Here is a 16,534-nt window from a genome sequence, read left to right on the forward strand (position 1 = left end):
TCCTTGCAGCAGCCACAAGTCCTTCTCAGCAGGGCTGCTCTCCATCCCTTCATCCCCCAGCCTGTGAGATCAGCTGGGCTGGGACCCTGTCATAGCCCTTGGACAGAGCTGCTGGGCAGGATGAGCTCCCTGGTGAAGAAGGCAGATCCCACTCCCCACACAATTCCACGCTGGCCATGAGGTCACAGCAGCCTGTGGGGTGACAGCAGGCTGAGGTGACAGCAGGCTCTGAGGTCACAGAGGTCCCAGAGCCCCGTGGTTGCACAGCACCACGAGGACCGAGCAGTCAGTCCTTGACCACGACTGTTGCGGCAGCAGCGGCGGCGGCAGCAGCGGTGCTGACATTGGGACAGCGGTGTCAGGACAGCGGTGGCAGCAAGAGCTGCAGGACTGGCAGAGGGCAAGGCACCATGGCCTTTGCTCTGCGCCTCCTCCTCCTGCTCCTCCTGGCAGTGGCCCTGCCTGACAGGGCTGCCCAGGCTGCTCCACAGCGAGCACAGGGAGCAGGTGAGCCCGCGGCCTGGCTTCCCTTTCCTGGGACAGCACTTCCTTCTCCTGGGAAGAGTTGGGGATGGTTTTCCACAGGGCTTTAGGGAGGGTTTCCTCTGTGGGAGGGAGAGAGTCCCCAGACGCCCTGGGCTGGTCCTGCTGCCTCTGCAGGGATGTTGCACAGGGCCTGCAAAGAGGGTGGAGAGTGACCAGAGCCAGCCCAGAGCTCCCCAGGCCCCTCTGCAGCTCTGGCCATGTCCATTGACATCTGGCTCCCACAGCCTTACCCAAACCCCTTGCAGTGTCCAGTTCCCTAAGGCAGAAGGGGATCCCAGCGCACCATGGCCATGGTTCTGATCTGTGCTTCTTTCTAGATTGGGATCATGACTTGAATTATTTGGGATCAGTGGTGAATGAGACTTTGAAAATCTCGGAGAATGCTGGAGGTAAGTTCTGAATTGCCACTTGTACAGACAGAATAATCTGTCAAGGTGGGAAGTGCTCACTTATGTGCCGTTTCTGTTAAGGTCGTGTGAGGGTTGAAGGATTCTGGAAATTTTTCCCTGCTCCCTTCTGGAGCCTTGAGTGATGCATCAGCATCGCTGTCAGTGGGAGGAAGGAGCATTTAGCTGTCAATCTTCTACCTGTGTGCAATGCCAGTGTCTCCTTCCATGTGCTCTGTGCAGCCATGGAGAGGAGCAGAGAGGGAAGGGGCTGGGCCCAGGGCTGTGCCTTGCGTGACTCCTTTGCCAGCCCCAGGGAGCCTGAGGATCTCCTGCAGAGCCACGGGAGCTCTTCTGTCCTGCCTTTTCTTGCAGCCAAGCCACTTGGTGAAGGTGATCTGGCTTCCCAACCCACATCCAGGACTGAGGCTCTGGGAGATGGCGAGGGTAGGTGAAGGCCTTTCCCCCTGGGAGAGCTGCCAGCTCAGAGCCCAAAGCTCAGCCAGGACAGCATCGCTGCAGGTGTCAGGACAGAGCCGTGCACGTGTGCCCTCACCCTGCGCCATCCCCTCACCTCTCCTGTGGCTCAGTGCTGCCTGTGCAGATGAGCAGAGGTGACAGAAGCTTCTGTGGCTGTTGAGTTACAGGTGTGTCTGCAGGCAGGACTTTCCCAGCTCCTGGGTTGGTAACTGTACGCAAGCCCGGCTCCCATCGCAGGGGTGAGTGGTGTGTCCCTCCTGACCCCACAGGCTGAGCACTGGTTTTCTGGGCTCCATTCCTGCAAAGGGGAACTATTTTCTCTTAAGGTCCTCCAAGTGGAAAGAACAAAGCTACAGGACACCAGAATCTCCATGTGCCATCCAAAATCACTCTGCAAATGCTGAAGGAAATGCTGCAGGGAGGACAAGGTGGGTCCATGTCCCTCAGCCTTCTCCTGAGACTCAGCAGCCAGGGGCTTTCTTTGCACAGCGGGAAGCGGATCCATGGCAGCCTCGCTGCCCCACTGTTGCTTTCCTGGCCTGCAGGGCTGTTTCCCAGCCTGGCCTGGCTGCAGCTTCTCCCCAGCCTCTGCAGGAAGGCATTTGGCATCAGCAGGCAGGGAGCCCAAAGTGCAGCAGGGGTCATGCTCACACTGAGATCCCCTGCAATTTCTTGGTCCCCAGGTAGATCAGAAAGGGCAGCTGTTTTGATAGTGTAGGCCCTGGCCAATGCCAAAAACTTTTCAGGGATTCTTGATCCTTAACCATGCCTTTGACAAGCATTGCCTCCTGAAGTTTCCCCAGTGGGGAATGGTTCCATCTGATCCAGCTGCCCCTTTCTGCAGAAGTGGACAGAGCGGCTGTGCTGAAGGCGGCGTTTCCCGGAGGAAGCAGTGGCCCATGGGCAGCCTCTGCTGCAGGAAGGGAGGCCATGCCAGGCACAGTCACAGGAGGTAATTGCTGTGCCTCTGGGCCTGAGCCCTGCTGAGGCTTGAGCTGCCATCTCTGCTGCTTGACAGTGCAGGCACAGCCCGGCCAAGACCGGCACAGCCCAGAGGAATTATCCCCAGCAGGCTCAGGGCACTCGGCTACTGAGCAGTCCTGCTGGGGTCCATCCATGGGAGACACGTCCCAAAACCTGGCAGCGACTGCAAAGGGGTGCCCAGGGTGGGGAATGGGCAGAGGGGGAGGCCAAGGCTCCAGTGTGTCCTGAGAGGGCCTGGCTCTGCCCCCTTGGGTTGGGAGAGCTGTCCCAGGGAAAAGAGGGATGGAGACAGAGAGGAAGGCAGGAAGTGAGGGAGAGAGGGCAGGAGTGAGGGAGGGATAGTTGTGCAACTGCGTGCTGCAGTTTTTCCCCATTGCTTTAGCAAGAATTTCAGCTGTAGCTGTGAGAGAGCCCCAATGGGCCTTGGGCTGCTCCAGCCACCTCTTCCAGGGATGTTGCACAGGGCTTGCAAAGAGCTTGGAGAGTGACCAGACACCAACCCAGAGGTCCTCTGGCCCCTGTGCAGCTTTGGCCATTGTCCTCTAACATTTGGCACCCAGGGTCTTACCTGACACCCCTGCAGTGCCCAGTTGTCAAAAGTAGAAGGGGATCTCAGCACACCATGGCAGGGTTCTGATCTGGGCTCCCTTCTAGATTGGAATCACAACTTACATTATCCAGAGGCCCTGCTGGATGACAGCTTGAAACACTTGAGAAATGCTGGAGGTAAGTTCTCAATGGTCCTTTCCTAGCAGAATAAGCAGTTTCAATGTCTTGGCACCACTGCAGGTGTCAGAACAGAGACATACACGTGTGTGCCCTCGCCCATCGCGTTCCCCTCACCTCTGCTGTGGCTCAGTGCTGCCTGTGCAGATGAGCAGAGATGACAGAAGCTCCTGTGGCTGTTGAGTTACAGATGTGCCTGCAGGGAGGACTTTCCCAGCTCCTGGGTTGGTAACTGTACGCAAGCCCGGCTCCCATCGCAGGGGTGAGTGGTGTGTCCCTCCTGACCCCACAGGCTGAGCACTGGTTTTCTGGGATCCATTCCTGCAAAGGGGAACTATTTTCTCTTAAGGTCCTCCAAGTGGAAAGAACAAAGCTGCAGGACACCAGAAACTCCATGTGCCATCCAAAATCACTCCGCAAATGCTGAAGGAAATGCTGCAGGGAGGACAAGGTGGGTCCATGTCCCTCAGCCTTCTCCTGAGACTCAGCAGCCAGGACCCCTGCTCTGGCCCTGTCACCCCCCACCAGGGATGTTGCACAGGGACTGCAAAGAGGGTGGAGAGTGACCAGGATCCAGCCCAGAGCTCCCCAGGCCCCTCTGCAGCTTTGGCCATGTCCACTGACATCTGGTACTCACGATCTAACCCAAACCCCTTGCAGTGCCCACTACCCCAAGGCAGAAGTGGATCCCAGCGCACCATGGACGTGGTTCTGATCTGTACTGGCTTCTAGACTGGGATCAGGACATGGATTATCTGGAAGCCCGGCTAGATGACAGCTGGCAAGACTTGGAGAATGCTCGAGGCAAGTTCTCAATGTGCTTTTCCTGATGGAATAATGTCAAGGAGGCAAGAGCTCACTCATGTGCCATATCCCTTAACATAATCTCAGGGCTGAAGGATTCTGGAAGCCTTGCCCTGCTCCCTTCTGGAGCCCTGAGTGATCCCACAGCATCGCTGTCAGTGGGAGGAAGGAGCATTTAGCTGTCAATCTTCTACCTGTGTGCAATGCCAGTGTCTCCTTCCATGTGCTCTGTGCAGCCACGGAGAGGAGCAGAGAGGGAAGGGGCTGTGCCCCGGGGCTGTGCCTTGTGCAGCTCCTTTGCCAGCCCCAGGGAGCCTGAGGATCTCCTACAGATCCACGGGAGCTCTTCTGTCCTGCCTTTCCTTGCAGTCAAGCCTCTTGCTGAAGGTGATCTGGCTTCCCAACCCACGTCCAGGACTGAGGCTCTGGGAGATGGCGAGGGTAGGTGAAGGCCTTTCCCCCTGGGAGAGCTGCCAGCTCAGAGCCCAAAGCTCAGCCAGGGCAGCATCGCTGCAGGTGTCAGGACAGAGCCGTGCACGTGTGTGCCCTCACCCTGCACAATCCCCTCACTACTGCTCAGAATTGGCAGCTTTTTGGAGGAGGGAGGGCCCTGGCCCTGGCCCAAAAGCCAAGGCATTTTTTGAACCTTATCCCCGTATTTGACAAGCATGAGGTCCTGAAAATGCCAGCACCCAAATCAAGAATTTCTCCATCTGGTTCAGCTGCGCCTCTTCCTTTCTCAAGGGATGGACCAAAAGACCATGCAGGTGGAGACGTTTCCCAGAGGAAGCAGTGGCTCATTGGCAGGAAAGAAGGCAATGTCAGGCACAGGCCCAGACACAGGAGGTAATTGCTGTGCTGGGCTCAGCCCTTGGCGGGGCTGTGTGCCAGCAGCTCTTCCCCTAGGGCTGGCCCTTGCATGACCCAGCAGCAGCCAAAGCTGGAGGCACCTCGGCTTCCAGGCCTCTGGAGCTCGTTTCCAGCTCCTGGGAAATGGGACTCATGCACCAACATCTATCCCAGTGCAGCTGCTCCCAGAGGTAGCCGTGAGCGCCCAGAGGCCAAAGGCACAGGAGCAGCCCCGAGCGGGAGCCCTGCCAGGAGCCCAGGGCCACAGCCAGCCCTGGCTCCCAACTGGGCAGGGGCTGCACTGGCCCCTGACAGGGCCTGGCTCTGTCCCCTTGGGCTGGGGGAGATGTCATGGAGAAGGGAGGCTCAGGGGTGGCAGTGGCTGCTCAGGGATGGGTTTGGCCTGTGTCCCTGGAAGGAGCCACTGCCCAAGCAGCTCTGCTGTCCCCCGGGCTCTGCTCCCAGCCTTCTGGGCTTTGTTGGGTGGCACAGCCTGTGCCAAGGGCCAACAAGGTACCTGCAGGTCCCAGCTCTGGGGGAAACAGAGAACATCCTGGACATACCCACCATGCTGCCAGCTCAGCAGCGCAGCACAGCACGGGCTCTCACTGCCCATTGCTCCCACAGATGCAGCCAGCACCACAACACGTGTTCCCAATTCCCAGAAGGACATCAGAAGAGGTTTCTGTCAGGGAACACGCTGTTGGCCAGAATTAATGGCAGGCCTGATTTGTTTGGTGCATGTACTCGTTTTATGCGGTGTTGGAATCTGGTATTGCTGGAAGACAAAACGGTGAGTGTTTTGTTCATCTTTCCCTCAAACAGCTTCTTTTAAAAGTCTATTGTAGAATAGAAACATTCCCAGTGAGGCTGCTGTGGACCTGTAGATAGTCAGTGTTGTCCAAATAACTCTGCCAAGAGTTCTGCTGCTGCCCAGGCCTTTAATTGGCCTCTTAATTGCTGGGCCTTGTCCTGGGGAGCCCGCTGGGGCTGCAGCCAGTGCTGGCTCCCACTGAGGCTGCCTGGCCAAGAGCAGCCCCAGGAGCAGCGGGCAGAGGCAAAGCAAGGTGGGCAGGAGAAAGAGCGGGGACGAGATTGCCCTTGAAAGGCAGAGGCACTCTGGGGCCCGCTCCTGGCCAGGGACCCTGCTCAGAGCCATCCCCTGCTCGCCGGGGCCTTGAGGGGCAGCTGTCCAGCTGGGCCAAGCTGTGCCAGCAGCTCCAGCCGTGCTGGGGAGCCTTGGCCGCTCTGGGCCCTGCTGTGCAGGAGGGTCCCTGCGTGCCAGCGGCAGCTGGGGGCCTCAGCCACCTCCTCTCTCCACAGGAGCACCTCTGCACCTCCAGATGTCCTGCCAAACACATTAGTCTGGGAGACCTGCACCTGTCATCCTCCATCTGCAAGCCAGTGTCCGTTGTCCCTGCCACAGCTGCATTATCAGTTTATTGCTGTGCCGCCACCACCCAGAACAGGACCCTCTGTCCCTGCAGGTGCTGGCCCTGGTGCCTGGCCAGGCCTGAATGTGGGCCCCTCCTGCCAGGGAAGGGCTTGAGCAACACCTTTGGGCTTCTGCTCTGGGCTCTGGCTGGTACCACCAGCACTGGCACAGCTGCTTGGCTGGCCACAGCCTTGGCTGGGCAGCCAGCAGCCGGGCATGGGGCACCATGTTGTCTATGTTTTTCATTTTTAGAAATTAGAAATTTTTAGAACCCTTTAGAGATATTGTTGGTAGCAAGTAATCCCCAAATGTTTCTTCCCAATATTCACAGTTGTTTAGGATTTTTCAAATTAGTTTTAGAATTCTGAAAAGGCGACCTCGTTTTGCCTTTGCTTTTCATTTTTAGAAATATGAAATTTTTAGAAATATTTAGAAATATTTTTTGTAGAAAGAAATCTACAATTATAGACTATTATTTCCATAGTAGTTCAGGATTTTTCAAGGTAGTTTTAGAATTCAGAAAATCTCGGAACATTTTTACACAGCTAGAATAAAAACTGAAATTGCATTCAATTGGTAATCTTTATTCTAGGAAGAACTAAGACACCCCAAAACACCCAGCCTACTGGAGAGGCTCTTTTCCCGCTGGAGATTTGTACCTAGTCTCAACAACTAACCTAAGACCTTTCCCCAGATATTTTTCGGGACTTCTGACAAGCTCCCCTCTTAGGCTTCAGAGGGAATCTTTGAGCACAGTGAGAATCTCCCGCTGTGCAGGAGGGTCCCTGTGTGCCAGCTGCAGCTGGGACCTCAGCCATCTCCTCTCTCAATAGGTGCCCCTCTGCAGCTTCACAGGAACGACCAAACACCTCCCTCAGGGACACCTGCACCACACATTTCACATCTCCAGGCCCATGCCCAATGTCCCTGGCACAGCTGCATTACCAGCTTGCTGCTGTGCAGATGCTGCCACCACCCACAGCAAGGCCCTGTGTCCCTGAAGGGACCCGCCCTGCTCTGTGGCCTGGACTGAAGGTGGGTCCCTCCTGCCAGGGCAGGGCCCAGCACAGCTCTTCTGTTCCAATAAAGAGATGGAGCTCTCACCCCAGTGTCCAGCTGGTACCACCAGCAAAGCCCACACAGCACCAGCCCTGGCTGAGCCCCATGTCCAGGAGCAGGCAGGGCTGACCAGAGTGTGGGTGGCAGGAGCCAGGCAGGGGCTGCTGTGACCAGCAGCGGGGCACTGAGGGGCTGGGGGAGTCCGTGTTGAGCGTCCCTGGGATGAGGGCACATTTCCTTCAGTGGCATCACCTGGGCCTGGACCTCCTCCAGTGCCATGACCAGGAAAAGAGGAAACCATCAAGAGCATCTCCTGGGACACTGCCTGACCAGCAATGTCAGCAGGCAAAACCAAGGTTTTGTTTAGCAATGACCCTTTGAAGAAGTCAAAGATTGACAGTCAGGGCAGTCCAGTAGTACAGATGGGAGTACTTCCCTCTGGGAAGGGGCTCCTGTCACTTCACAGTCTCCATCCCCCACCGGGAACCGCAGAACTCCGGCCAGCCCTGCTCCCCCCGTGCCCCTGTTCAGCCTGGTGGGGAGAGGATGAACCGGAGCCCTGTGACCTCTTCAAAAGCCAGAAACCAAAGAGAAAGAGAAATTCCCGGGATTAACTTTTAAAGGGTGGTGTTCACAGGTTGATGTCACTTTTCAATGGGCAAAACTACTGTCAGAATTTTGAAGTCTTAAACAGCAGATGAACTGAAGAACCTGCCCTCACCCTTCCAAACAGGGAAAAAGAATTTGAATTTTATGTGGGTGTTGAACAGAAGCAGGCCAAAGGAGTTCTAGTGCAAAACACTACAGGGCAGTTCTTGAAGACCAATGGCCCCTTTTTCTAAAATGTTAGACCACTTGGCAAGAGGTGGCCCCATTGTTTGTAAACTTGTGCAGCCACGGCTTTAATGGTAAGTGAGGAGAGTAGGAGGCTCTGTAATCCTTAAAGCCTCACAGCAAGTTAAGGCTGTGGCAACCAAGAAAGTCCCTCACAGAACGGGATGATCCAGATTTAACAAGTGGGAAAGAGTTTAACCCCACTATTATTTAACTGGTCCTGAGGGTGGAGACCTGAAGGAAACTCATGACTGGATTCAGGTAATAGATCTCCAGATGCCAAGGAGATATTAAATTATCCTCCCTGGAATTAAAGTTGGGAATTTTTTCTTTCTCTAGAGCAGTAAATTAGGATGTTGGTGGAGGTTTCTGGTTCTGTTCCCAACAGGGCAGCCATTTGGCACAGCCCATGAACACAGCATTGCAGTCCACGTGGCTGTAGGACAGATCCTTGTGTTCCGCTTCTTTCCTCTCCCACTCCCCACTGCCACCAGCTCCCCCCGGGCAATGAGGGGGTTCCCGGTTGAGCGAGGGCAGCACAAACGTGCAGCAGCTCAAGGATCCGCTCCCTGCTCACTTGCCGGGACAGGGCTGCCCTGGGCCTTGCCATGGACAGAGGCTCCCCCTTCTCTGCTCGCTCTGACCCTCCTGCCCCAGCCTCGCTCACTTCCATTCACGTTCCTCCTGTCAGGGACACTCTCCACACGGATCATGGCTCTGATTCCTTGGATCTTCAGCACTGTTTATCCTGGATTTTAGCCAGGGCTTCCCCTGGGTTTGGGGCTGGGCTATGCAGGCTGCAGTGTGTGGAGCTTTCCCCAGCCACCGTTCGGGGTGCGTGTCTCCCTTTTCCCCAACAATTTCACTCTGTCTTCTCCTTCCGGACGTTTCCCCTCAGCAGGGCTGAGCCTTTTGCCGCCCTTTTTCCCCTCAGCGCTGGCCCCGCCCCCCGTTCAGGCCTCGCCCCCTCGGCTCGGAGCGGCTCCCCGCCCTCCCCTCCCTAATGAACGCCGTTCCTTCCTCCCTCATTAAAACCTCGCTAATTAATGCCCTGGCGGTCAGGAGCAGGGCTTTGCAGGAGCTCTGTGGGACAGCTTGGCTGCGTGGGGCAGGGCAGAGATGCCGTCTCTAGGCCCTCCCCTTTCAGGGCAGGGATCCAGGGCACCGGGAGCTCCCCCAGAAAAATGCTCTGTCCCGGCCCACAGCTACACGAAAGGGAGAGGAGGAAAGCAGGGTGCCAGTGACACAGCAGCCCTCAAGAGTTCCCCAGCTGTGTGTTCTGCCCCCTCCCACCTCTTCCAGCTCCATGCCATGTGGACAGGAGTTCACAAAGAGCAGGAAAGCAGAAACAAGCTCCACAGCGAATTCCTGGGAGAAAAATTCATGGATGGCCAGGAGGCTGCTGTGGCTCCTTCCTGAAAATCGGGGCTGTTAGGAGCACGGCACAGGGTGTCCCAGGACTTAGAGCTGGACACTGAACCCTCCTGGATCTCCTTGACACCCGTCCCAGGCAAGGACTGTCCTGGATATCCTCCTGCATCTGCCCCAGGAAGGTCCCCGCTCCCTGGTGCGGGATGGGACGGGTAGAGGACAAGGAATGAAGGTCAGGAGAAGAATACAGAGATGCTTCTTGACACTGTAGCAAGAAATTTGGTGCAGTGAAAGCTCAGCTGGAGGTGAAGGTGGCCAAAAATGTGAGGCACAATAAAAATTGACTTGTTAAATACATTTATTAAAAAAATATAGAAATTAAATCATCCCCTTCCAGGATGTGGATGGTCACCTGACAAACACGGACACAGACACTGTACAGGTTTTCTAATGCATTCTTTCCATCCCTCTTTGCATCTCACCCATCCCTTCCCAGTGGAAAACATGCATTATACCAAGGGACACTGCAAAGTCCTGGAAAAGGGCAAGCCCTCCTTAGCAGAAAACAAACCACCCCTGACTGAACCACAGCATTCCCATCTTGAATCCAAATGCAGCATGTGCCAGCTATTGGGAAGAAAGGAACCCTATGGCAGTCAAGACCAGAGCAGTGGGACAAGAATGAGCGCTCTTTGGAATATCCTGATTGATTTACAACAGAGGCTCTGCAGAAGTTGGTGAGCTGCTAAGAAAAAACTCTTGCAGTCCTTGCCAGACATTTAAGGAGATCTCCCCAGAGACAGAAGAACTTCTCCTCCCTTTGTCTCTGGGGGATCTTCTCCAGCACAGAGTAGTGGTTGTTTGAAGTTGGTGCAGCTGCAGCATTCTGGGAGCTGGGGCTTGACACAGGTGGCAGCAGCACTCTTCCTGATGTGCTGCCACTTGCTCCAGGGAAGGATTCATTGCAAGGGGCTGAGCTCCGGTTCTTATTTCCAGGCTTTTCCCGGCCATGTTCATCTTCAGGGATGAGCCGGTTGTGTGATCCCTGAATTGGGTGGGGCCGTGATGTCACAAAGGAGCTGAGCGCTGGGGTGATGCAGGGCCATGATGTCACACAGCTGTGCTGGCCACAGCACTGTGACATCACCACGCCAGCCCTATATAAACCGGGCCAGCCCCTGCAGCTGCCAGTGCAGTCACCATGGGACGTGCCGTAGCCATGTGTGACGGTGGCGTCCTGATGCCTGCACTTGTCCTGCTGCTGGTTGCTGTGGCTGGTGGGCCATTGGCCACTGGAAACCACGGAGACAGCAGACGAGGAGGAGATGGAAGCGCCCCAGGGTTAGGCCCAGAGGCTCATGGAGGAACCGAGCAGCCCCTGCAGCTCCCAGGTTCTCCAGGCCTCGGGCGACCCCTCGCAAGCGGCCAGGTGCTCCCGCAAGCCCTCTGGAGAGCTCCTGCAGCTGCAGTCCCTGCATGGCAGTGGCCCAAGAGCTGCAGGAAGTGATGATCCAGCACTGGGCACACAATGGGACATTTGTGCCGCTCTTCTTTGGGATGTGGCAGGCGATGTGGAAAGAACTGGAGAAGCTGATGAAGTGAGGCCACCTGCCCTGCTGTGGCTCGCCCAGCTTCTCCAGAAGCCGCCATCCCTTCAGGAGGCTGCTCCCAGCAAGATTCATCATCCCTGGGAGAGCCTCAACCCTTGCAAGGATGGCACAGCAGAAAAGACCTGTCATCCATGCAAGAAGCTCAGGCTGTCAGAGAATGTCCATGGTGCCAGGAGCCTCCGCTATCTCTGACAGCCTCCATCCCTCGGAGAGGCTCAGTCAGACCTGTCAGCCTGCAGAAGGTGCAGAGCCCAGGGACAGGTCTCCCAGCTCCCTTGGACCCTTGGACCTCAAGAACATGGGTGCAACCCTGACCACTGACAGGGCCAGGGAAAGCCCCCAGGTCCAAGTGGGAGCCCAGCCCGATCCAGGGGAGCCATCTCAGGAGCAGGTGGAGGAGCAGCAAGTGTCCTGGAGCCAGCAGCTGCTGGACCGCAGCTCCCAGGACATGGTGCTGGATGTGCCAGCTGGCAACAGCCCGTGCCTGGTGGAGGAGAAAATTCCTTAGGGACCAGGGAGTTGCTCCCATACAGCCACCGACTACCAACAAGGTTTCCATACCAGCAGGTGAGATCTAAGGAATTGTCTGAGGCTCCCATGGGGCTCTTGAGGGGCATTCCCAGGCCAGGCCAGGGCTCCTGAGGGCAGCCTAGTTGCTGGCTGTTTGCAGAAGGCACTGATGCCAGGGCTTCAAACCAGACCTCTCTGCTTTGCAGCTGCTCCTGGGACCCCCCTGTGCGAAGCCTCGGGCTGTAGCCCTGGCCGTCCACAAGAGCAGAGTCCAGCCCAGGACACCGGGGACAGCAACGGTGCCGCCCTGCCCCGCTCCACTCGGGCTCCTGCAGCCACCTCTGTGCCCTGCCCTGGCCCAGCTGTGCCGCTCGCCAGCCCAACGGCTGCAAGGCGGTGGCCGCTGCCCGGCGCACAGGGGGAACCAGGTCAGAGCAAGGTGGCCGGCACTGGCTGGGGCCGCTGCACTGGCGGGCACTCGGGGGGTTCCTGGGCACAAGGCTGATGGCTCAGTCTTGGGCACAGGGCACAAGAAGGAGCTGTGGGAGCTGTACCAGCTGGGCCCGCAGCTGGGGAGTAGTGGCTTTGGCACCGTTTTCTCAGGGACCCGCCTCTCAGATGGGAGCCTGGTAAGTGGCCAGGACGGCTGGGCATGGCAGGAGGGCCGGGGGCAGCGCAGGGCAAGGCTTGAGCTCAGCCCCCCTCTCTCCATGGCTTGCAGGTGGCCATCAAGTGCGTGGCCCAGGACACGGTCCTGCAGTGGGACGAGCTGGTGAGTGAGCGGGAACAGCAGGACAGAGCGGGCTGTGGCAAGCAGGGATATGGCCGGGGCCAAGGGTGGGACACGGCCGCGGGCAGCGGGTGTGGGCTCAGCGTGCGAGGCCCAGCACGGCGGGCCCAGGGATGCCAAACAGCGGCGGTGGGTCCAGGCAGGGGCCACCTCCCAATCAGCTCCCAGGCGGGAGGAATGCCAAGCAGCAGGGAGGCTGCCCAAGGCGGCACTGGGGCATCCCGGGCAGGGGCATTGCAGCCACAGGGGAGCATCAGGCCCTGTGATGGAGGCATAGTCTCGTCCTCACAGCCCGACAGCACCTGTGTTCCGCTGGAGATTGTGCTGATGGAGAAGGTGGGCTTTGGTTGCCGCAGAATCATCCAGCTCCTCGACTGGTTCGAGCTGCCTGACAGCTTTGTGCTGGTGATGGAGCATCCGGAGCAATCTCGGGATTTCTTGCATGTCCTGCTGGAGCAAGAGTTCCTGAGCGAGGAGGCAGCGCGCTGGCTTTTCTGGCAGGTACTGGAGGCCGTATGGCACTGCACCACCTGCGGCGTCCTGCACCGGGACATCAAGCCAGAGAACCTCCTCGTGAACCCGGAGACTGGTGACCTGAAGCTCATCGATTTCGGTTGCGGCACCTTCCTCCAGGAGCGGGCCTTCACACAGTTTGCCGGTGAGCCCAGAGTGCAGGTCCTGCTCCCAGTGCCGGGCACTGCACGGCCCCATTCCCTCCTGGGCCGCGGAGTGCGGCATTCAGCTGGCTGCCGGCTGCCCTGGGGCATGGGGCAGGTGCTGTGCCCCAGGAGCCGGCTGCTGGCCCTGCCGACAGCAAGGGGCTGCAAAAGCCGGGCCCCGGTGCCTCAGCTTGGCAGGCCCGCAAGGCCTTGGGCTGCTCCGCTGGCCTTCTCAGCCTTGCAGAATGGTTTCTGTGCTTTGGCCCATTGTCAGGGGGAGGCAGGCAGGCCTTGGGGGGAAGTTGTGGCCACAGCAGCCGCCCCTGCCTCTGGCAGGAGGCTGGCGCCAGGCTCTGGAAGGCAGCAGCCTGCGCCTGAGCAGCACCGCCCTTCTCCCCTAGGAACACGCACGTACTGCCCGCCCGAGTGGATTGGCCTGTGCTGCTACCACGGTGATGGGGCGACCATCTGGTCCCTGGGCGTGCTGCTGTTTGAGATGGTGTGCGGGTTCCTGCCCTTCGAGAAGGAGCGTGACATCGTGTTGGGGCAGCTCCTCTTCTTCCTGCAGGAGGTCTCTCCAGGTTGGTACGTGGCCTGAAGAAGGCAGGCTTTGGCAGGTGGCACCGCGCAGCCCAGCCCGGCCCTCCCGCAGCTGCGCGGGACGTCCATGTGCCCTCAAGGGCCGGCTGCAGCAGGTGGCCCGTGGCAGGCTGGGTGTGGCACGCTTGGCTGAAGGAGGGGACGCTTGTCCTGCCGTGCCGCTCTCCCGCCCAGGGCAGCTCCGAGCACACGCAGCGTGGCCCGGCTTCAGCAGGCGCAGGGAGCAGCTGGGCAGGAGCCTTCTGCAAGTGAGCGCCGTTTTCTGCCTTCTCTCCCCAGAGTGCCAACATCTGATCCGCTGGTGTTTGTCCAAGCACCCCATGGATCGGCCAGTGCTGGAGCAGATCTTCTACCACCCTTGGGTGTTGGGCGGGCATTTCTGATGTCTTGCCGCAGCCTCTGCAGCACCCAGTTCCCGTGTCCCACGCAGGACTGAGGGCCCAGGAAATAAAACAACCCGAAACCCACTGTGGGCTGGCGAGTCTGGTCCTTGTTAGCAACTTCAGCTAAGGGAACATCTTGGCAAATGGGGTAATCAGAGCGTTCCCTTCAGCCTTTGTCAAGCTTTTGATGCTTTTCCTCCAGGTTGTCCCTCAAAATCAGAGTGGGGTGGAGCCTGCACCAGTCCCCCCCAAATCGGTGAGAGGCAGAGACTACTCCCAGGCCCCACAAAACTGGAGGAGGATGGAGACGATCCCTGGGCCCCCCAAACTGAAGGGAGATAAATACCCAGCCCCCCCAAAATAAGAGATTAATGTAGCCCAGAGTAGCCCCCAAGTGCGAGTGGGAAGGGGAGACTGCCAGCCCCCCCAAAGAGGAGGGGAATTGTGCCTGTGCCAGCCCCGCAAATTGCAACGGGACAGAGAACACCCTTGGTCTGGAAAAGGTCAAAGAGTGGTTTGGGGCTGCCAGGATGGTGACAACACTGGCACCCCCCAAATCAGAGTGGGACAAAGAGCCCACACAGGCTTCCCAGAAGCAGAAAGGGGGCAGCAAATATCCCCTGTCCCCCTAAGTCGGAGGGGCACAGACACAACTCGAGCCCCCCCATAGTGGAGGGGGACAGACACAAAAAGCCCCACAAAAAGAGCATGGGGAATCAAGACCTCTACCGGCCGCGCAAAGGTAAGGAGGATGGAGAAACTCCCCATCTGTCTTCGTTTTGGAAGACAGGTGTGTCATGGGGTGACTTTACCTTTAAGATAGCTTTGGGAGCTGGGAGGAAGTTGAAGCTGCGAGAGGCTGATGGGAGTCTTTTCTTGTGACCAATTATTGGTCATTTCTAAGAACTGACAGCAGTTTTGACCATTGAAAAGTGAGATCAACTTGTGAACACCACCTTGAGATGTAAAGCCAGGGCTCTCTTGTTCTCTTTGGTTTCTGGCTTCTGACGAGGTAACAGGCTCTGTCTCGGCCTCCTCCCCCCTCCAGGCCGGACAAGGCCGCAGAGGGCGGGGGGGGAGAAACGGAGCCGGCCGGCCTGGCTTGGTTTGCAGTTTCTGCTGCTGGACTGAAACCTGACACCATCAACATCTGCAGCTTTCCAAGACTTTAACTCTTTTACTGCCTGGATAAAACATACAGATTACTCCTTTTTCCCAGAGAGACAGAGAGAGAGAGACAAGCAACATGAAGAAGACATCATAAAACCATCAAAAACAGTGATGAAAGGAGTTAAGTTTTAGATGCGGAAGAGAGAATAAGGAGATGCTTTAATTAAACTGAAATATTTTTCTGTTAAAGCTATGGAGATGGACAATAGTGTTCTGAAAAAGAGCTCCTTTAATTCATGACAGAGTATATTGGGAGGAATGGAGTGTTCAAAGTGTGGATTTTGAGCAAATAGTGAAGCGATTGTGATGCTGTGAGATACTGAAACAGAGGGAGAAGTAATAGTTGAAGATTTGTGGCCTTTTGAGAGGCAAAGAGAAAACTTCTCTTTCCAGGGAGGCTCACAGAGACAGATGACGAGAACTTTTGCCTTTGAATAACTCATCCTTAAAAATGACATCCCAAGACTCATTGACCCATACACACCTCAGAGTGATGTGAAATGGGAGGAGTGAACTGCTGACAGATTTTTTCCAGGCAGCTGGCATCAGAGAAATAGAAAACTATAACAGAAATGGTTTTCTTGCGAAAACTCCATAGATTAGCAGAAGACTTCTGTTTCTCTACAAAGCTGATGAAAAGACTCTAGCAGTAATTGGGAGTGTTTTAAACACCAAAGTTCCAAGTTTTTTGTCTCTATGTTTTCATGTGAACAAAGGAATGGTTGGGTAGTGGGGGAGAAAGAGGTTTTCTGGAAGTTATTCTGGTTTTCTTATTCTTGTAGTTCTGTTAAAAAACTTTCTTTATTCCTTTTAAGTCTCTTTTGCTCTTGTTCTAATGTATATCTCACAGCAAGAAATAAGTAAGTTTTCTTGTAATTTTTTAGCTACTGCTTTAAAACCATAACATTTATTTGGTGCGTTGGCTGGGAAACGAAATTAGCAAATCTAAACCACAACATTGTGCTGCACCCCAGGGCCAGGCTCTGCCTCTCTTTGCTCTGGCTGCTGCTTCCAAGCTGTCCTCTGTGATTTGGATTTGCAAGCCACCTCTCTGACCAGCTTCCACTTTGCTTGTAAAATTCAGCACAATGTGGGTGGCTGAACAAGTCCCAGAGCTGGGGAGAAGGATTTGAGATGCAATTTGCATCCCAGAGTTGTTACAGTGGGGAAAATGTCGCATCCCTCCTGTGCCTGGAGCTGCTAATCTTGTTGCAAACATTGAAAACCTCTTTAGCTTCTCTCATTCTACCTAAATTTGATGACTGCTTTGATTTCACACCTCTTCCATGCAGGTTTTTCCTCTGTCCTTGGCTAGAATTGTCAGGCCTGAGAAATTTT

General features: G+C 56.3%; 2 protein-coding genes across 2 annotated transcripts in view; both read left to right on the top strand.

Moving 5' to 3' along the window:
• Positions 1–218: 218 nt before the first annotated feature.
• The window catches only part of LOC147646263 (uncharacterized), a 239,963-nt gene continuing 223,647 nt past the window's right edge, over positions 219–16,534 (top strand). Inside the window, exons 1-4 of the mRNA XM_086873716.1 lie at positions 219–507; positions 864–935; positions 1,308–1,379; positions 1,580–1,651. Coding sequence (XP_086729842.1) covers positions 411–507; positions 864–935; positions 1,308–1,379; positions 1,580–1,651 — 313 coding nt within the window. The 5' untranslated portion in view covers positions 219–410. The remainder of the gene's footprint in view (positions 508–863; positions 936–1,307; positions 1,380–1,579; positions 1,652–16,534) is intronic.
• Positions 12,697–14,026, top strand: LOC147646264 (serine/threonine-protein kinase pim-1-like). The gene is made up of 3 exons (XM_086873702.1): positions 12,697–13,042; positions 13,445–13,624; positions 13,923–14,026. The coding sequence occupies exons 1-3, from the start codon at positions 12,712–12,714 to the stop codon at positions 14,024–14,026; spliced, it is 615 nt and encodes a 204-aa protein (XP_086729828.1). The 5' UTR covers positions 12,697–12,711.

The sequence above is a fragment of the Cyanistes caeruleus genome, unplaced genomic scaffold (assembly GCF_971803275.1).
Source record: "Cyanistes caeruleus unplaced genomic scaffold, bCyaCae1.hap1.1 HAP1_SCAFFOLD_105, whole genome shotgun sequence".
NCBI lineage: Eukaryota > Metazoa > Chordata > Aves > Passeriformes > Paridae > Cyanistes > Cyanistes caeruleus.

Coding starts and splice junctions, on each gene's coding strand:
- LOC147646264 (XM_086873702.1), top strand. CDS start 12,712: ATGGAGAAGGTGGGCTTTGGTTGCCGCAGAATCATCCAGCTCCTCGAC. Junction 13,043..13,444: donor GGCCTTCACACAGTTTGCCG/GTGAGCCCAGAG, acceptor CTTCTCCCCTAG/GAACACGCACGTACTGCCCG. Junction 13,625..13,922: donor CCTGCAGGAGGTCTCTCCAG/GTTGGTACGTGG, acceptor TTCTCTCCCCAG/AGTGCCAACATCTGATCCGC.